At 37.2% G+C, this 22,349-nt stretch overlaps 1 protein-coding gene across 1 annotated transcript in view; it reads left to right on the forward strand.

Annotated features, from left to right (window-relative positions):
• The window catches only part of FBXL17 (F-box and leucine rich repeat protein 17), a 487,979-nt gene that overhangs the window by 318,676 nt on the left and 146,954 nt on the right, over nt 1-22,349 (forward strand). Inside the window, exon 7 of the mRNA XM_007452559.1 lies at nt 1,475-1,551. Coding sequence (XP_007452621.1) covers nt 1,475-1,551 — 77 coding nt within the window. The remainder of the gene's footprint in view (nt 1-1,474; nt 1,552-22,349) is intronic.

Genomic DNA, 22,349 nt, shown 5'->3' on the forward strand with positions numbered 1-22,349 from the left:
AGGGCCTTTATTTTTATCCTTAGTATGTGAAAATTAGTTTTTAAAGTCATATGTAAAACATGGTTGTTGCCTGTAATGTTTTATTTTCCCTTTTTTTATGACTTTATTCAAATATTACAGTAAAGCGAAAGACATGGAATTAGGTTTAAAAATTTCCCTTCATAATAACCTGTATCAATCATAATTACATTGTTACTGTTTTAAGTTTTCTGTTGTAACCATGGAAGAGCTTACCCATTTTTATCATATACCTTTTTTTTTTTAAATAGCCAAAACAATGTTTATTCAGTTATTCTGAGGAAGTTAGAAATGTTTATCATTCCATTAAAACAATATTCTATAAAAATATTTTTAAAAGAAAAATATGTCTTCTCTATAATTAATTTAACCTTCAGTAATAAATTATGTGAAGTAAAATTGTATAAAATTTCCTGATATTTTATGAAGATACCTGCAAATAAGCCAGACAGCAAATAAAATATCTGGAAGACAGAGATGGATACTCAGTAATTTTTTGATGGATTACACACATAGGTATCAAATTACTTGATCCTTACTTTCTAGAAAAGGTTAATGACTCTTTTTGCTTTTACCCTTTTACTTAACTGTTATTTATAAAGATTAAAACAGGAGCTGCATTGAAGGATGCATCTGCCAATGTGTCAGTTTGACTGTACAGGTTTTTCTGATAATTCAGGGGACTGAGCCACACTGTTAATCATTGTTTTCAAAGTTCATTCAATTCTGTACTACATGTTCCACTATGGCCATTAGAGCGGAGTACACCATTCAAAAACCTTTTAACTGAAATGAAACCAGAAAAGACTTTAAATCTTACATATCTATATCTATATTATGAATATGGCCTATATGTATGCAACAATTCATTTAAAATGTTAAGAATAAAACATTTTAAAGTAAAAGATTTTAAAGTTCTTATGTGTACGATTTGTCTTTCATCTAAATCAGTGTTACAGATTTTTTAAACATTTTTATTTTGAATAAAATTTCACAAAATGTGTACTTCAGTGTTATCAAAGTCCATCATTAATAATTAAACCATGAGCAATATTACCATTCTTTTATAATGACCATCTGTCTATATTCTACACTTTCATTGCATTATTTTTTATGTAAATAACATATGTTCATTATATAGCACATGTTTACTAATCCTTTATTACCAAATGTAGCACTACTCTTACAGGAATATCTCTCTTTCATCACTTTGGTTTTAAAAGATGTGCTAGTCATAAATGTATTTAATTAAAGTCATTTAGGTATTAGAGCACTTGAGTTTAAAGCAGGGAATATAATACCTTTTCCTGAAACACCTTGAAAGAAGTTTGTTGAAAGGAGAGAGCTGTGGCATTCATCAAACGCTGACCTCTTCCTGTTATAGTCCTGGCCAAACTCTTGCTAATTTAACTTGAAACGCATTAGTGTAACTCACCATTTTTTGTATGTGTTTTAGGTGTGTGGAGGTCATTGCAAAGGAAGGACAAAACCTGAAAGAGCTGTATTTGGTGTCCTGTAAAATCACAGATTATGGTATGTAATGAGCCATTGTCCTAATCATTTTCAAGAATAAAAAGGTACAAGATCTTTGAAAGCTTTTTTAAAAGAAATCAAAAGCTACTAACTCATAGAGACTATGAGTTTTATCTTTACTTGTAGTCTCTGATCACACCCCCCTGAATCAAGAAATCATGAAAATGGAACCAGAGTAAAAATGAACATGTATATCAGTTTATCACCACATGTAATCATACACACATATGTGCACATGCACATACACACTCACATAGGATTAAAAAGTATGGCTAAAATTGCTGTGTGATGAAAATAAATACTAGGATAATTAAATATTTGGTATAATAAATATAAAGTAACTATTACATTGAGTTGATTTGCTTAATGTCATGTAAAATGCATTCTTGTGCCATTCCAAATGCCAACCTTCTTAATGCCTTAAATTCTTTAAAACGCTGGAAACTTCCAATAGGAAGTTCAGATATACAGGAAGTAAAGGGTATACATTTGTTTGTAAGAGTTTAAATTATCTTAATTTTAAATATCCCTTTAAAGTGGAGAAAAGCAAGTTGTTTTTTAAAAATATGAAAAGTATGAAATTGTCCTACTGGAGTAATAAAGAAAAGTAAGCTAGCCTTTCCTTTTTCATTCAGCTTTATATATTTTTTCCTATTAATTTGCATATGTAATCTAAATACAGAGTTTTAGCTAATTATTTGGCTTTATGGGAGACTAAAGTGGTTTCCATTTTTCTTTTCTGATTTTTAAATTTGTTCCTTTAAACTGGAGAATATGCTTTCTGCCTTGAAGGGAACTAATAATCCATTAAGTTTTTTATTGTTAACTCCAACATATGCTAATAACCGACTCCAATCCCAAGATGTCATACTGACCATCTGCCCTGGGTGGGAGAGTTGTATTTTATCAGCTACTAAACTCATCCTTTGGAAAAATTCTATGAAAGCTGTAACAAAAAATAAAAAATAACATAAAGGATTTGGCTTGAAAATAACCCTAATTTCTTTTCAAAGTTTATTTTTTGAGAATGGTAAATGTCTTACATGGACTTATCTATAATGTTTCTGGGTTGTTGTCTTTTTCCTAATTATACCATGAGAAAGGAGTGTTTTGATATGTTTTCTTTTTACTTGTAGTTTGTTTTCTGGTTTGGCATATTAGATTGCCACTTAGATACAGTAACTCTAAAACCTCCAATATCTCCCTATTGTCTAGGCCTTAGAGTGTTCTCTCTGCCCAACACAGGGCATATCCTCAATACCTGTAGATTTGTTAATTAACTAGTACATTCATGCATTGCAAACTCTACTTGGCATTCAAGATCCTTTACCATTTGTCTCCTACCTGCCCCTCCAACCTTACTTTATATTTCTCCCTTTTACCTGTTTGCTGTCAATGTCAGATTGCTAATTGCCAGGAGAGCTATGGATTAAGTTCTTTAGAATGAACTCTTCAAGGTCCTGCAGTGGAAAATGTTGCTAAAGTTACACTCTGTCCCAGTACCAGTTAAGTTAGCCAGTGCAAAGAAATGTTTCAGAAGATATGGAAAAGAGAAAAAGCTTTGGACTTGGGACAGATCTGGGAGCAAGTTCTGTCTTCGTTCCTTGTTCTTTGGCCTTAGGAAAGTTTCTTCACGTCTCTGAGGCTCATTTGTCTCATTTGTGAATTGACTTCATGCTCCTGTGTGTACCTGGTACCTAGTCTAATGATTAGCACAATGTATACTGCTGAGAAAAATTGCTTTCTTACAGGAGTGGGACAGAGAAAAGATTCACACAAAATTCTTCTACCTCCTTTCCTTTCCTTGGAAGGAAGGAAGGCTTATTGCTATTGCTATTGTTTATTGCTATTGTTTACTGCTATTGTTTATTGCTCAGGTTCTGATATTTTGAGATCTCAGGATTTTTTTTCTCCTGGTGAGGTGAAAACTGTTAGAACTTTGCCCATGTGGTTTGCATTTATTCCTATCTCTGAATTATTTAGGTCAGCGGTTCTCAACCCTCTCTGCACATTAGGGTCACCTGGGGAGTTTCTAAAGCATTCTGATGCCTGAACCTTATACAAGACTAATTAAATCAGAATTTCTAGGAGGTGGGGCCCAGGCAATAAAACCCGCCTAAGTGTTGTCAATGTCAGCCAAAGTTGAGAACCACTGATCTAGTCTAGTTGAGAGGAAGTAGAAGTGAAAATTTTGAGGACTTCCTTCTTCCACCCAGACATGAAATCTATCACGTTTTTTTTTCATACCTCAGTCCCTCCAGCTTTCAAGCTCTCTGCCCCACCTAGTCTCTCTTCCTTCTTCCGTGAGGTTTTAGGTGTTCTAAGGATTTGTGATGAAAGTCTCTGTGCATCTGTTGGTTCTGTTTTTCAAAATGTTTGGGCACAGTTGAGGATGAGGGGGAAAGGTCAATAGTTTATGAGATTTTACTATAATTGCTACTTGATTTTAAAATTAAAAGAAGTTACTAAACACTCAGCTCAGTGCATCTTTTTTCCTCTGGTACCATGCCAATAACACGTGAACAATTTTTGTCAAAAAGACAGCAAGAAAGATTCTTCATTGTAACCAGAGAAACGGCATGTTATTGGAGGTCATTGCTCTACTAGGGGAGGCTGTGATCCCTTGCCCTGTGTTAATTATAAATTTTAAGAAGGAAAAGCAGATGCTTTCTTCCTTCTTTAACTGGATAAATAAAGACATATTCTGTGGGACTTTTTGATTTTTGAGGCTACTTAGAAATTGTAAAATTTGATGTACACCTGATACCAGGGGAATCTCATCCTTCAAGAGACTACTCCCTAATTCTGCTTCCTATTGCTTTGCTCATATTCTAGCTAGTCTTCTCCTCACCTCCTTTTTTCTTTGGTGCTGTGTTCGTACATGCATTCAGTATAGTATCCTGAGATTTTTGAAGTGTTTTTGCAGGATGCATTGATTCAGAAACAGCAGCTCGCCTGGCTTATCATTTGTAATTTTTCTCAAGATTCTCACAGTTGTTGAGTGTAGTATTATAGTACTTAGCAACACCTGCCCAGGCTGTTAGTTAGGAAGCTATGTTCTTTTTTTTTTAATTAATTATTTATTTATTTATTTTTGGCTGCATTGGGTCTTTGTTGCGGTGCATGGGCTTCTCATTGCAGTGGCTTCTCTTGTTGTGGAGCACGGGCTCTAGGCGCACAGGCTTCAGTAGTTGTGGCACACATGCTTAGTTGCTCCGCAGCATGTGGGATCTTCCCGGACCAGGGCTCGAACCCATGTCCCCTGCATTGGCAGGCGAGTTCTTAACCACTGCGCCACCAGGGAAGCCCAGTTGTGTTCATTTTAATTGATATATGATACAGTTGTCATGAAGAAAACTATCATTCTAATAGGCTTCTTATTCCCCAGATTGAACATAGATCTTTATGGTAAAGGATAACAATTATAAACAAATCAATATTTCAGGCACAGCGAAATGGAAAATACAGTCTTGGGAAATTGCTCCCTAAAGAGAAATCTAATATTGTCACTCTTCTGTCACTAAACAAATAAATGTTATAGGTCGTATCGTGGGAAAGAAACTCAAACTGAGTCAGAGAAGTAGGTTAGAATTTGCCTCTTCTTTTCCTTGTGACCTTGAGCAAGTTACTTAACCTCTTAGTTTTGTCATCTGTTAAGCACATGATAATACACACCATAAAAGGTAGTGAAAATGAATATAAAACATCTGTGTTGTGCCTGGTGGCATAGTGGACACTCACTAATTGGCAGTTGTTTTTTTTTTTAATTTATTTTTATTTATTTATTTTTGGCTGCATTGGGTCTTCATTGCTGCGCGGGGGCTTTCTCTAGTTGCTATGAGCAGGGGCTTGTTGCAGAGCATGGGCTCTAGGCGCGTGGGCCTTAGTAGTTGTGGCTCGTGGGCTCTAGACTGCAGGCTCAGTATTTGTGGCACTTGAGCTTAGTTGCTCCTTGGCATGTGGGATCTTCCCCGACCAGGGCTTGAACCCGTGTCACCTGCATTGGCAGACGGACTCCCAACCACTGCGCCACCAGGGAAGCCCTAATTGGCAGTTTTTATAATTACAGAATCATCTCTTTTTCTGAAGAAGAATTAGCCCTCCTCCTCCAAGTGTGGCTTTCTGTTTGTGGGAATCATTATTTAGAAGTTTGACCTGTATTAGTCTATACATGCCTAGTTGACTTCCACACCTAAGCTATCTAAACCAGATTCTTATTAGTGGGGAATAAAAAGAAAGATGCAGCAAAAAGTATAAAATCTTTAATTTGTCTCCCTATCTTAGGTTTCTTCCCTATCTCTTCTCTATGTTACCTTCATTTTTGTTTGGATAATTTTCTCTTGGCTTCCCGTATGCTTTTGTTTTTTGTTATAATAATTTATCAACTAATAATTTCCAACCAACCTTTCTGCTCACCTTCAAACACTTTTCTGTTGAAAATTCTCCTCCTTCAGAACACTGTATCCTTAGGATTAAAGGGAAAACAACTTGTATCATTCAAGCCTACAGAGGTCAGAGCCAGTCTTACTCCAGCTGCAAGGCATAGAACATGTGGTATAGTAAATGGGATGGATGAATAAAGCCTGTATCTCCATTAGCATCTCTGTAGTGAAGGTTACCAGTGTGACCCTGTGTCAGGGAGCAGTTGTAAAAAGGACCCAGGTTCCTTTCTGGGTTGTTATCACATTTCCTTTGACTTTATTTAGCACTCCTCAGGGCCCTTGAAATACACTCTAGAGGATATCTTTTTGCTTCCCATCTCAAGTTGTCAAATAACCTTTTAATTAAAGAGGACTGTAAACACTCAACTACTGACATCGATGTTTGGGGCCTACAAGTCTCTGACAACCCACAGGCTCATCTGGGCCGTTCCACATTCTCCCGTCACTCCCGCAGGCCCTGGGGCTGCTCTCTGAGGACAGTCTTTGACTGCCCCTTACTCTGCTTGCCAATGCGCCTCTGCCTGATCTGGGCCTTTTAAACCTAACCCCAAGGCTTGCCATAAAAGCTTTTGGATTGCTCTGGGCAAAAGGTCTTCCAAGACAAGGAGGTCATTTGTTCCAGTGGTTATCATGTGAGATGTCATTTCAGTTGGTCTGCCACACGACAGACGTGATGTATATTCATTCTGTTAACAAATATTGATTCAGTACCTACTATGTGCTGGGCTCTGTGCTAGAGGCAGGACATATAGTTTCTGCATTCCTGGAGCTTTCATCCTGTTGGGATCCAGAGGACAGGGCTGGCCTGCTTATTAAAAAAAAGCAAGTAATGCATCTTTTTCCAGACAAGAAGAATGGCAGGGAGTGCCGGCAGCCATAAATCTTTGCTTTGGTCTAACCCGTGCCTCACCCCAGCCTTGTTGGCCTTCTGACGCTATTGAAAGATTAATAAGTTGTACATTCCCTACCTCTTCTTGGAATACCAGACCTCTTTAGCTATTAGTTAATCCAAATTGGGATCTGGGATACATTTTCAAAATAGATAGCTTTTATTGTTTCTAACAAAATAGTACTAAACTGCTGAATCTTCTACTGTTGCAAATTCACCTTGTTTTTATGTCCATCTTAAAAGTTATTTCTCTCCACTTCTAATTCTTTCATTCCTGAAATTCCTCACTATTGTATTTATGTGTCTACTGTTGTACTTAGCAAGTGTTATTTTCTCTTTTTTCTTTCTTTTCAGTAATTGTCATGATTTTTAACCAAAAAATTGGTATTTAATTATAACTGTTTTCTAAATGCTTTTTTTTTGCTCAACAGCAAAGAAATTGTTGACTTTCTTCCCTATTTCCTAGGTCATCCTAAGCCTGCAGCTATATAACCCTGAAATAAAAGACTAAACAATAACCATGCTTATCATAATAGACTTTCATCTCAAATGTACTGAGAAGCACTTCCTTTTTTTTTTTTTTTTTTTTTTTTTTTGTGGTACGCGGGCCTCTCACTGTTGTGGCCTCTCCCGTTGCAGAGCACAGGCTCGGGACGCGCAGGCTCAGCGGCCATGGCTCACGGGCCCAGCCGCTGCGCGGCATGTGGGATCTTCCCAGACCAGGGCACGAGCCCGTGTCCCCTGCATCGGCAGGCGGACTCTCAACCACTGCGCCACCAGGGAAGCCCGAGAAGCACTTCTTAAGACCTTTTTTTTTTTTTAATAAATTTATTTATTTTATTTATTTATTTTTGGCTGCGTTGGGTATCCGTTGCTGTGCACGGGCTTTCCTCTAGTTGCAGGGAGCGGGGGCTACTCTTCATTGCAGTGTGCAGACTTATTGCAGTGGCTTCTCATGTTGCGGAGCACGGGCTCTAGGCACACGGGCTTCAGTAGTTGTGGCTCGCGGGCTCTAGAGCACAGGCTCAGTAGTTGTGCACGGGCTTGGTTGCTCCGCGGCATGTGGGATCTTCCCAGACCAGGGCTCGAACCCGTGTCCCCTGCATTGACAGGCGGATTCTTAACCACTGCGCCACCAGGGAAGCCCTTAAGACATTTATTTTAAGAAAAGTCTCCCATAACCAATTCAAAGGCCATCTCTAGCTTCCTATATAATAGGGTTCTTTTTTTTTGATTAAGGAATCTTCTAACTTACATGTAAAAGACGAATGGACTGGTTTCTGTGCTTGCCCCTGAACTTTCTTACACCTCCAAATACATGAATGTTGTTGCTGCAAATTATTTAGTTTATTAATTTTTATAGCCAAATACTCAATTTCCATATACAACCGAATCACTAGCTAAAATATTAACTTTCCCACTTGCCTTCTCTCAACTGCTTTTAGCATTTCTAAAATAGAGTCTTTGATTTTAGTATTAATTAGCTGTTTTAGCGTTAATCTCATGAAGGAGTTCTGTTACAGATAAAAGAAATTTATCCCAAATCACATGAAAAGTAATTTTTTGGAGTTCCTATTTTTAACCCCCACTGCTTAGTACCCTTAAGTATGCAGACTAAGCATTTGTTTTCCTTGAAATACGCTGTAATATAACTAGAGTCATTATTGACCATTATCAGTATTGTATCAGCAATGAGTAGATCTAAAGGGGACTACAATAAACACCAGGATAACTGAAATAATACTAAATTTCTAGTATCCCACAAAATAAACAATCTTCTAATGTTTAAAACTTCTTAAAAATGGAAATTTTGAGTGGTAGTGAGTTCTCTATTACAAGAGTTATTCACACCGAGATAATCTCTCGAAAAGAATATGGAAAGATGGAAGCACTAGGTAAGGAATTGACGTACATAATGTTTAAATTTCTTTCTAATCCTGGGATTTATACTGGACCAGTTCCATTTTTGTTTCATTCAGCAAATGTTTACTGTATGTGTACTAGCTGGGTGCTGAGGAGAATACAGAGATGGGTGAGAAGTATATACTCTTACATAGAGAAAGAAGACATCAGCAGTGAAAATGTTTTCCAACATATTAAGCAACATGATGGTGTCATTTTTTTTTTTTTAACAAATAGGCCCTACAAGATGTAGGGGCTCAGGAGGACAAGGTCATAAGAGGCTGAAATCTTTGGGGAAGGATTTTTGTTGGAGGAGGCATGGGAGGACAGGTATGAGAAGCAAGGGCATTTGAGGTAGTACAGCCTTAGGAAAGGCTCAGAGCAAGAGCAGGTGTCTGAATGGATGAGTTTGTATGCATTAGTTAATCTAAAGAAAGAGCAGAAATAATCCAAAGTGATTACGTGCACACACAGGCAAATTTTGAAGAAACCTTATGAAAATATTCTAGTTGAAAATTCAGGGTAAGTTCCAACTTTCATCTAGACTTTTCCTGTCTTATTCACCATTCCCATGGTAACAACTTCACTTAACATATATAAAAGGAAACACTACTTTGGGTTTTAACTACTAATCAAGTACCCAGTTCAATTGAGAGAAGTCAAGTGTAAATTTTCATAATAATATAATAGAATAGTTACCATTTATTGGATATTTTCTGTGGGGCATTATTCATTTAGTCCCCTTAGATATGGACTGTTAGTATTCAAGCCTAGAGATGTGGAAACTGCGGCTAGGAAAGCCTCAGGTTCACACTGTCTGTGAATAACCATATGGTATAAATATCTCTTGGATAACCACTCATAGGTCAGTGATATGCTTAGTAGTATTTATTACTAGAAAGCTTTGTTGGATTTTCCCGGTTGTCAAAGCTTAAACGAAGGTAACTGAATCCCATGATAACCATGTTTGTCCATCTGTGTATAAAAAAACAATGTTGCAAAGCAGCTACCCCATGAGATCTAATTATATAGTTATAGAACTTAATAGGTTTAATGTGCTTATTCACTATAACTTTGTTGTGCTGCCACCAAATATCAGTTATATTCTATGATTAAACATTCCCTAGCTGGAAGATAGAGACTCCCATTGATATTCAGTGTGTATTCATGTATTCAATAAATGTTTTCTTAATTATTTCAAAACTGTATATAATTCTTCATGAGTTAAAATTTTTTCCTACACTCTCCTTCTAAATTATTACCAAAAGCTTATGAAGGAAGCAGAAATATTACTTTTTTAATAGATGAGAAAACTGAGCCCAGACAGGTTTTAATTAATTAACAAAACCGGAACTATAATCTCCTCACTCCAAATCGTTTACTGGATTATGTGCAGATAACTTCTTAAATTTCTCTGCTTTTCATATAGAAATAATTTCTTCATTTAAATGATCCTTTAAAAGCAATTTTATTTAATGCCAAATGACATGTTTCATAGCATTTTTTTAACGTCTTTATTGGAGTATAATTGCTTTACAATGGTGTGTTAGTTTCTGCTTTATAACAAAGTGAATCAGCTATACATATACATATATCCCCATATCTCCTCCCTCTTGCATCTCCCTCCCATCTTCCCTATCCCACCCCGCTAGATGGTCACAAAGCACCGAGCTGATCTCCCTGTGCTATGCGGCTGCTTCCCACTACCTATCTATTTTACATATGGTAGTATGTATAAGTCCATGCCACTCTCTCACTTTGTCCCAGGTTACCCTTCCCCCTCCCTGTGTCCTCAGGTCCATTCTCTGCATCTGCGTCTTTATTCCTGTCCTGCCCCTAGGTTCTTCAGAACCATGGTCTTGTTTATGGTTTCCCTTGCTGTGTAAAAGCATTTAAGTTTCATTAGGTCCCATTTGTTTATTTTTGTTTTTATTTCCATTTCTCTAGGAGGTGGGTCAAAAAGGATCTTGCTGTGATTTATGTCATAGAGTGTTCTGCCTATGTTTTCCTCTAAGAGTTTGATAGTGTCTGGCTTTACAATTTAGGTCTTTAATCCATTTTGAGTTTATTTTTGTACGTGGTGTTAGGGAGTGATCTAGTTTCATTCTTTTACATGTAGCTGTCCAATTTTCCCAGCATCACCTATTGAAGAGGCTGTCTTTTCTCCACTGTATATTCTTGCCTCCTTTATCAAAAATAAGGTGACCATATGTGTGTGGGTTTATCTCTGGGCTTTCTATCCTGTTCCATTGATCTATATGTCTGTTTTTGTGCCAGTACCATACTGTCTTGATTATTGTAGCTTTGTAGTATAGTCTGAAGTCCAGGAGCCTGATTCCTCTAGCTCCGTTTTTTTTCTCAATATTGCTTTGGCTATTCGGAGTCTTTTGTGTTTCCATATACAAATTGTGAAATTTTTTGTTCTAGTTCTGTGAAAAATGCCATTGGTAGTTTGATAGGGATTGTATTGAATCTGTAGATTGCTTTGGGTAGTATAGTCATTTTCACAGTGTTGATTCTTCCAATCCAAGAACATGGTATATCTCTCTGTTTGTATCATCTTTAATTTCTTTCATCAGTGTCTTATAGTTTTCTGCATACAGGTGTTTTGTCTCCTTAGGTAGGTTTATTCCTAGGTATTTTATTCCATAGCAGTTTTTTAAAGTACAGATATTTCTAAAGGTACACAGTTGTACCATTCTCAAAAACATAAGCAATTGTTCTCTTCTTTAAGTTCTTCCTTAAACCTGGGCTCAGAAGTTCCCGGGGCCTCAGAGTCATCACCTGCGTCAGGTGCCCCTTACTTTTCTTCCCTTAGGAGAGCCTCTTCCGAGAATGTCCTCTGAGAAGTCAAAATTGAATCTCTCTTCAGTGTGGCTTTGCTCTCTGCCTCCTTTATGCTGTTTAGCATCAGTGCTCCTCATTTTCTGAAATATCATAAGAAGTAGGAGCCGAAAGGGGGTAAAAACCCAAGGGCTGCATCTCTTCCTTCTAAAGCAGTAAATTATATCTACAAGTGCTCTCTTAGGGTCTCACCTTCTCTTTAAGATAATTTAAGATAATTATGCCCTCCCCAGCTGTGTGTTTGACTAAATCTCCTTCACTATTTACTGGTTAATTAGCCTACTTAAGACACTTGGCATCTGATTTATTTGGGGGGAAAAAAAAAAACGGAAAAGCAAAACAAAACAAACGTCCAGGGCTTCCCTGGTGGCGCAGTGGTTGAGAGTCCGCGTGCCGATGCAGGGGACATGGGTTCGTGCCCCGGTTCGGGAAGATCCCACATGCCGCGGAGCGGCTGGGCCCGTGAGCCATGGCCGCTGAGCCTGCGTGTCCGGAGCCTGTGCTCCGCAACAGGAGAGGCCACAACAGTGAGAGGCCTGCGTAACGCAAAAAAACAAAAAAAACATTAAACTAATTGATTTTACTGTATGTCTTTCACAAATTAGTCTCACATTGTTATATCCATTAACACTGGTAGGATTAAACCTTACCAGAAGTTCTTTCTCTTTTTATTTATTAGCAGGATTTCCTTATTATTAAGAGCAACTTTCCTTTATTGACTTCTTGGTTTACTTGAGTTCAATTTATATAGGAATGGAAGGAATGATTCTTTCTCTTTATTTACCAGTTTTTAAAATGCCAATTTCATTTCCATTATTCTTCAAAGGTGACCAATGAGGTGTTGTTGTTGCTTTTGTTTAAGTATTATTATAAACTCAATAATCCATTGCAGTTATCTTTAAATTGATACTCAAATTGTCCTATCTTTTGGTAGTACAAGCTTCTTCAAAATGGTTCCCCTGTCCATTTGACATAGACTGATTATGTCAAGATATGCCCGGCTCATCTTGTGCATTTCATACTGGAGACATGGCATCAGCCGTTTTTCTAAAGAACTTTGGTTCTTCGAATGAATTAGGCTTTTTTAAAAAATGTGTCTTAAGTCTATGCTGCTCTCTGAATCTTACATCACAGTATTTTCTGTATTTTAAGCCTCCAGCTTAAAACCTATTTTAGATCTCATCACAAGTCCAACCTTTCCATTACAACTCAGTAACATCAGCCCCCTGGGTTTTAGAGAATCCTCATTTAGGGATTCTCAACACACTAGAGATTTCTAGTTCCTTACACAGGCATACCTCATTTTATTTTGCTTTGCCTTATTGCACTTTGTAAATACTGCGATATTTACAAATTGGAGGTTTGTGGCAACCCTATGTCGAACAAGTCTATTGGCACCATTTCTCCAACACATTTGCTCATTTTGTGTCTCTGTGTCACATTTCGGTAATTCTCAAAATGTTTCAAACTTTCCCTTTATTACTTTATTTCTTATTGTGATCTGTGATCAGTAATCTTTGACGTTCTACTATGACTCACTGAAAGCTCAGATGATGGTTAGCATTTTTTAGCAATAAAGTATATTTTAATTAAGTTATGTACCTTGGTTTTTTAAAACATAATGCTATTGCACACATAATGGACTACATTATAGTATAAACATAACCTTTATACACACTGGGAAACCAAAAAATTCATGTGACTTGCTTTATTGCAATATTCACTTTATTGTGGTGGTCTGGAACCTACCCTGCAATAGCTCCGAGGTATGCCTGTATCCAACACTCTCTTAATTCTACCCACATTTTCTGCTTTTGGAGAAATTAGGGGTGGAACTTGGGAAGGAGAGGTACTTTTACATTTTAGCTACCCCATCAATTTTCTGGGGATTTCCTTCTAATTTTCTCTCAGATATTCTGCATTTGTTTTAAGTAAGTCCTAAAATATGACCTCTTGGACCCATTTGGAAATATGCAGAAAAGTGTTCAAACTGTATGGTGTTACATAATTTTATTCAGGGCTTTTAAACTTCCTTGTTCTACTGTGAAAAATACATTTTGCATTTAAAATGCTTGTTGGATTTTCACTAAAGTTATTTCATCACTTACTAGAATGACTAGCACTTTGTAAAACACTGCTCTAGTTCATCTCCTTCAAAGTATAAATAAAAACTAGACCTCTCAGTCAGTGACCTGCTTAAGAGCAGGAAACTGGTGGATTTCCTTGATACAAAATGGACACTGTTCTTGAGGTGGAAGGTGCTAACCTTCCCAAGCTCATCAAATCCAGTGTGTTGATCTTATTATCTGTGAAATAAGGAGATAATATTCCTTTCCTCTCATATCTTTGGGAGTAAGAGAATCGAATAGATTCCCTTTATGATTTCACTTTAGGATAGATATTAAATGGAACTTTCACTTGAGGCAGAAAGGTAGTTTGGTTAATTTAATTTCCTAATTAAGTCAAACTTACTTTTAACTTGAATATTAAACTATTCATTTTAGCCCATATCCTAAAACATTCCCTTGGCTTTTTAAGACTCAGTCAATGAGAATTTATCTGTCAAATGTGTTCCTTTTCTTGGGTTTATCTGCATGACATTAAATAAATAGTTTGAACTTTTCAACTTTTCAAACAATTGTGTTGAGTTTGATGTGGCTGATCCAGGCTATGTGCCTCTGTATGCAGTGCCTGCCAAATGCCTGAAAGCAACTTGTCTTTCATTGAGAATGACTGTGTATGGGCAGAGAAAGAGAGATTTTAAAAATTAGAAATAAGAAGTAATCAAAAAAGTTCTCTCTGTCTTCAGGGAGTTATGGTACTCTTCTATTTTATATATATTAATATGTATGGCTTTTTTAAATGAACTACCTTCGTACTGGTATAATGTAAATTTTGCTTGCCAAAAATACTTTTATATGGTAAATAATTCTTAGAAGTGGAAAAAAAATGTATGTAGAAAACTAGCTAAGTAATGTTTGATGATTGATACTTGTAATATATTTTTAATCATCTCTATCTCTTTCTTAGGTTAAATTTCCCATTTTCTTTCTTTCTCTTATCTCTTTTCTCACATATGGCTCTAGGAGCTTCTCCAAGAAAGCAGTTTTGCTTTGAAAATATTTCACTTCCTCTCATAAAGGATTCTTCTGTTCTTTTAGATTTGAAATCACAATAATGCCCTCATAGGATCCAGCCCCTTCTTCTGCCCTCTGTTTGAGAATCTTTCTGAAGTCAGCCTTGGAAAGTCAGATTTGGAGATTTGAAGTCCAGAGGTGCTTCTCTGGGGTACTGAGGATGAGACAGTCATGCAGGAAGCAGCTCATGACCAAGACAAAACCATCTAGAATAACACTTTCTGAACATACTTGAGGAGAATATGTTTGAAATTTTAAATCATTTATATCCTATAGTAACCAAAAACTTCTTTTAAATGAATGAGAATACAGTAATCTCCCTTATTCATGATTTCATTTACCCACAGTCAACCTTGGTCCAAAAATATTAAGTGGAAAATTCCAGAAATAAAGTTTGTAAGTTTTAAATTTTGTGCCTTTCTGAGTAGCATGATGAAATCTTGCACTGTCCCACTCCATCCCACCCAGGAGGTGAATTATCCCTTTGCCGAGTGTGTCCAGGTTGCTTACTGTATCTACCCATTAGTCATAGTAGCCCTTTCAGTTCTCAGATGATTATTGGAGTATAACAGTGCTTGTGTTCAAGGAACTCTTATTTTACTTAATAATGGCCCCAAAGTTGCAAGAGTAGTGATGATGGCAATTTGGATACTCTGTTACTGTGCCTAAATTTATAAATTAAACTTTATCATAGGCATGTATGTATAGGAAAAAAACATAGTATATGTAAGGTTCGGTGCTATCCAAGGTTTCAGCATCCTCTGGGGGTCTTGGAACGAATCCCCCACAGATAAGGAGGGACTACTGTTGTATATATGTATTGATAATTATATGTATTGATAATAGCACATACATATTACAATAGTATATATATGATATATATATGTATATATTAGAATAAATAAGATTCAAGCCAACTTTGAACAGCAGTAAGGAACTTAACATTTCAGCTCTACAAAATAAATGAAGAGTTTGAAATTCAATCAGTCCTATTTTATGTTGAGGCAAATGTACTTGGCTTTTTATGAGAATCATACCTTCTGCACTAGTTTACATAAGAAATTGGGTGAAATCCTCTAAAGCATTCGTTTTCAACTTCGGGATTACAACACACCTTGCAATCAAGGTTTGCAAAGGATTTTCTTTCTAAAAAATTAGAAATTAGAACAGATTCAGTGATTTCTTCTTTTCACTCACTTGGACTCTGATAATTTCTTCTTGAGTGGCAGAAAGATAAGTTTAGCAGGCATGCTGAAATTTGCACATAATTTGTGGCTTCTTTGTTGTCAGAGCATTCGGTGCGGTACTTAGCAGTATACCATTACTAATTACATGCTTACAAAATATATTATTGTGAAGGCCAGTCCTTTACCCCACATAGGCATATTCTCCTAAAATTTACTTCCAAAGTATTTTGGGGTTAGAGCAAATTCAGGAAATGTGCATGAGTATGTGCTACACATATCAGTATTATCCATCACATTCATCAATCTGTGGAGGAAAACATGGATTCTAGAGCTGGGGGCACTGAGGACAGACAGGGCACCAAACACAGTACAAACCTGGAGAAAGATCCCCCCCCCCTTCCCACAAATTATGCAGAAAGGCAAATTATGTGGAAAAAGCCTTTCAGTAATTATACCGCTTTTCTCACATAGCTCATACTTCATCTTTTCATTCAACAGAATGTTGATTTGAAATCTAGTCTCTCAAATTTATGAAAAAATAGAATTTTTAGCTTTTTATTCAAGAAAATGATTTTTATTTTTAATAGCCTATATAGCATATACCTTTAAATTAGTTATTTTAAGATACAGCATTTAAATTAGATACCTACTGTAATTTCTTAAGGTTTCCTGATATATCGCAAGCCTCTTTAAAACATGTTTTACATGCAGTAGGCTCTACAAATATTTACCTCTTTTTTTTTTCAACTTCAGGAAACCAGTTGAAAATTTTAGAATTAGACTTTGGAGCTGTGTAGTGTGTTTTCAGACTATTACAAATCTATCTAAATCTACGATCTGCTAGGCAAGATCGAATCCCTTCCAGCTTGTGATTGTAATATATGATTTGTGCAGACTTGAGTCTGTCTCACAGATGCATTTAGTATTTTCTGAACCGAGTTTCTGTTCTGTGCCAAGCAGGTTTCTAACTGTGCGTGTTCAGTCCACTGATTGACTGACTGAGAGCTAAATTATGCTCACTAACGCATACTCAATTCCCAACTACTACAGAAAAGATGGACTCCAGGCCCAAAATTGGACCCTCACTAACAAAGCCTGCTTTCTGCCACTAGTAATACTCACACAGTGAATGAAAATTCAGTGACCTATATTCTTCCATTTAAACCTTAAAAATTTAAATTAAAACTTTGTCAACAGTAATTCTACCATACTGAGGCAAAAAGAGCGTTCCCTGCAATCTGGCAGCACTAAATGTAATTCATAACTATCAAAAATCCGTTTTCTCTGCATAACTTTTAAGAATGCTCCTGATGTCTTGAAAATTCCATGCAATTTTCTTTAAAAGTTGGTTTGGAATGCCACTGTGCATCTTGAAGCCCACATACAGTGAGTTAAATTACAGCAATAGCATATTTCTCAAGCACCATATAGTTGCAAATCCTTTATCGTGAAGTACATAGTAAAGGATTTTCTCCTTGAACAGTGAAGGAAGTTGAACTTTGGGGTTGTTTCAATTTAACACATGATGTGCTGCACACTTAAAGATGTGTTTTGCCTTTCCTCCTTTTTCTTCTTTATTCGTTCCTGCTCCTTGTAAAAGGAATTAAGTATGTAATGCTGATTATAAAACTGGATCCTTATTATCACTATTCTCAGAGCACGATTTCCCCAAACTGGCTTATGTAAGTACTTACTTTTCAGTGGGTTAATCTAAATGCAGAGTGGAAGGCTGTTTACTCTTCACCATGTCTGCCACGTCTTTGTTAGCACTACCGGTCTTCTCTGACTCAGAAAGGGCATCACTGTTCACCTAGTTACTCCAGCCAAAACTTAGGTGTCTCTGATGCCTCACTTTTCTTCATACCTCATCAACATGCATTAACAAGCCAGGTCAACTCTACCCTCAAAATGTATCTCGAATAGAGCCAGCTTCACTGATAACTGCACTGGCCACTTAATTGTATCCCCTATTTGTCTTCTCCTTACCTTATAGTCTATCACGGAACAGCTACGATGGACTTTCTAAAATATTCTTGGGCGAATGAATGAATTGAAATGTTGTTAAAGTTAATTTGTTCATGACTTTAGCAGTATTGTTGTTTATCCTGGGTTACATGTAGGGCTAAAACCAAAAGCAATACTAAAAGTTAAACATTTAGGCGCCTTGCCTACCATGAGGTCGTATTAGGTTCAACTAAACACCTAGACATTTAGCTGTTGCAGGGGGCACTTGGCACAGTCGACTCAGAAGGGCGAAGGATGGGGACCTCAGCTTGCCATAGGTCAGTGTCAGCTGGTCCTTTTCTGTCAGAGACCTCGCAGCAGCCCATTCCACAGCTCACCCAGCAGCCAGGAAACATCTTTCACCAACCAGGTGAAGGCTTAAGTACCAGGAGATGAGATCCACATTGCATGGGTGTGGGCACTACTCTGGCTTAGAAGCTTCAAACCCCTGAGAACTAATAATCTTTGAAAACAACCAATAGGCATAGCATCTAGCATCCCTAACAGTTACATGGCCAGTTACAAGAATGAGTGTACTCAGAGTATCTAAGCAGTGGTGTCCCCACCAGGTATTTATAGTTCCCTTAAACCAGACAGATGCTGTCTACCAATTAGGGGATCATTGATACTATAAGCAATGTTGCCTAGCAACATGGTTAATGTACCATTTTTGGAGAACACATCTAGGAAGTTAACCAAAGGTCAGATTCTCATTCAGAAAGGGAATGTTGGGCTTCCCTGGTGGCGCAGTGGTTGAGAGTCTGCCTGCCGATGCAGGGGACACGGGTTCGTGCCCCGCTCTGGGAGGATCCCACATGCCGCGGAGCAGCTGGGCCCGTGAGCCGTGGCCACTGAGCCTGTGCGTCCGGAGCCTGTGCTCCGCCACGGTAGAGGCCACAACAGTGAGAGGCCCGCGTACCGCAAAAACAAAAAACAGAAAGGGAATGTTTTTGTTTGTTTGCAGTTTGTTTTTGTTTTTATTCTAGGACATAGGAGAGCTAACCCCAAGAAACTAATTTCTTTTCTGTTCTTTCAGCCAAAGAATTAGGTTGAAAGAGATAAAAAATTTTTTTTTTTTTTCGGTACGCGGGCCTCTCACTGTTGTGGCCTCTCCCGTTGCGGAGCACAGGCTCCGGACGCGCAGGCTCAGCGGCCATGGCTCATGGGCCCAGCCGCTCTGCGGCATGTGGGATCTTCCCAGACCGGGGCACGAACCCGTGTCCCCTGCATCAGCAGGCAGACTCTCAACCACTGCGCCACCAGGGAAGCCCAAGAGATACATTTTTAATTTACTCAAATATTTAAATTCAGATTACCTAAGTTCTACTTTAGTTATTATAATGAGCATCTAATATTATAATGAGCATTAACTTAAAAATTTGTAATGATGAAGTCATTTAATTAGAAATTAGTTCCGTTTTGGAGACTTGGTTTTGACTTGTCATGCTTTCATTACAAACATAAAAACATCCACACATACCATCCTTATTTCTGCTTGGGGTTTTCTCTTCTCTGAATTGGATTTTAGCTAGTAAATAGTTACAGTTGTTATATATAAAGATATTGCAAAACTAACAAAGTCTACTACCATATATGAAGAGAATTTTTCTTCCTTCTACTCTTAGGTTATTTAGGGCTATGAGGACATCATTCATATAAAATATCATATAAAACCTCAATCATTTGAGGTTTTATATTTGCAGATCAGTTTAATGATTATGTGCATCAGCTAGTTCATAATTCCATGTGTCCATAGTAAATGGAAGTGAGCACAGGTGTTTTTGATTACCCATCACCTATGACTACTTTGTGATTCAAGGGCTTATGTTATATTCCACCTAGCAGATGATGTTACTTCACTAGCCAAGTGCTTTAAAATAAGTTATTGTGCTATTTCTCTTTTTCTTTACAACAAACTCATTTTTGCAAGATCTTTCTAAATGGATATTGTTTTTGTTCATGGAAAATGTCAAGGGTGTAAGGTTGATTTAAATGCTTTTAACCAATCACTTATCATTAATGCACTGAATCATCGTGGAGATGCTGAGAGCAATTTAAGGCTCTGCTATTTGATACCCTCTAGTTCGATTTTATTGTCTTGAGATTCTGGATATCTCTCTTAATAGAAAGTTGAAGATAGAATTTTTATTCAGTGTATGGATTACATTAGTATAGGATGTTATGAAATTTACTTTTCCATCAAGCATATGCATTAAATTTTAGCAGTAATCACATATCCACTGTCATTCCTGAAATATTGGTATTGTGCTTCTGAGTGTGCCATCTTAAAAAGAGACTCGATTTTTCTTGGTAGATTCTCTGGAAAAAAACAAGCAAACAAAAAAGATGATTAACATATAGATGTAAGTAGAATTCTGCCTTTACAGTGCTGCTAGAAGGAACCTGTCCTCATGTCCTCCCCACATACTTTCCATTACCAAGTGTAACCACTTCTTTCTGTTTCCACTAGTCTGGTGAAGCCTCAGCAATAAGGGTATAATCTCCAAAATTTACAAGCAGCTCATGCAGTTCAATATCAAAAAGACAAACAACCCCATCCAAAAATGCGAGGAAGACCTAAGTAGACATTTCTTTCTCCAAAGAAGATATACCGATTGCCAACAAACACATGAAAGGATGCTGAACATCACTAATTATTAGAGAACTGCAAATCAAAACTATAATGAGGTATCACCTCACACTGGTCAGAATGGCCATCATCAAAACATCTACAAACAATAAATGCTGGAGAGGGTGTGGAGAAAAGGGAACCCTCTTGCACTGTTGGTGGGAATGTGAATTGATACAGCCACTATGGAGAACAGTATGGAGGTTCCTTAAAAAACTAAAAATAGGACTACCATATGACCCAGCAATCCCACTACTGGGCATATACCCTGAGAAAACCATAATTCAAAAAGAGTCATGTACCAAAATGTTCACTGCAGCTCTATTTACAATAGCCAGGACATGGAAGCAACCTAAGTGTCCATCAACAGATGAATGGGTAAAGAAGATGTGGCACATATATACAATGGAATATTACTCAGCCATAAAAAGAAATGAAATTGAGTTATTTGTAGTGAGGTGGATGGACCTAGAGTCTGTCATACAGAGTGAAGTAAGTCAGAAAGAGTAAAACCAATACCGTATGCTAACACATATATATGGAATGTAAGAAAAAAAAATGGTCATGAAAAACCTAGGGGCAAGACAGGATTAAAGACACAGACCTACTAGAGAGTGGACTTGAGGATATGGTGGGGGGGAAGGGTAAGCTGTGACAGAGAGAGTGGCATGGACATATATACACTACCAAGTGTAAAACAGATAGCTAGTGGGAAGCAGCTGCATAGCACAGAGAGATCAGCTCGGTGCTTTGTGACCACGTAGAGTGGTGGGATAGGGAGGGTGGGAGGGAGACGCAAGAGGGAGGAGATATGGGGATATATGTATACATACAGCTGATTCACTTCGTTATAAAGCAGAAACTAACACACCATTGTAAAGCAATTATACCCCAATAAAGATGTTAAAAAAAAAATGTGTATAAGAAGCTTCTGGTTAAACCATCAGTCTGCCTCATCTTCAAGGTTTCCAGAGTGATGTTGTTATTGTTATTATTGTTCTCATATACATACCCAGTAATAAGAAAGCAGCTTCCATTTATAGAGCATACCATACACTTATGGCAAATCTGGAAAGGAAGGAGCATTATCCCCATTTTATAGATAAGAAAACTGAGACCCAGGAAAGTTCTGTAATTTACCCAAGCCTATGCAACTAGAAGGCAAATCTAAGTTTATCTGAATCTAAATTTCATTCACATTCTATTATGTGACTACCCTGACCTTTTTAACTTTGGAGAACTTGCTGTTTTCCACCCACCTTGTTTTGCCTTTCATTATCTCCTTCCTGCTTCTTAATTGACACCCCATTTTAACTTGTTACTTTGCTTTGACTGTGGTATATGAAGGTATCTCTGATTCAGACTGTTGAGTAGTTTGTGCTCAAGCACCAAAGAGCATGAATATTCACTTATCCATTCATTTAATCCAGCAACAAGTGTTTATTGAGTATCTATTATATGTAAAGTAAAGTACTCTGCAAGACATTTTAGTGAGCATGAAGATAGAGATAGACCTGCCTTCTTTTGCCTATGTCCTCCTTGAGAACAAGGTCTGAGAAATGTAAGAATGAAGGGAAAAATTTTAAAAAGACCTAAGTAGTTGGAAGTAGTTGATTTCAGGAAGTAGGGCTTGGAAATGAGGACACGTACAGCACGAGACTGCTGGTTGTAGCATTTAACTTATTTTTTTTAACAATAAACATGTATTATTCTGATAGAACTAAAACCAAAAGTAAACAAATTTCAAAAAGAAAAACATTCCAA

Source organism: Lipotes vexillifer, unplaced genomic scaffold (genome assembly GCF_000442215.2).
Source record: "Lipotes vexillifer unplaced genomic scaffold, Lipotes_vexillifer_v1.1 scaffold1028, whole genome shotgun sequence".
Taxonomy (NCBI): Eukaryota; Metazoa; Chordata; class Mammalia; order Artiodactyla; family Lipotidae; genus Lipotes; species Lipotes vexillifer.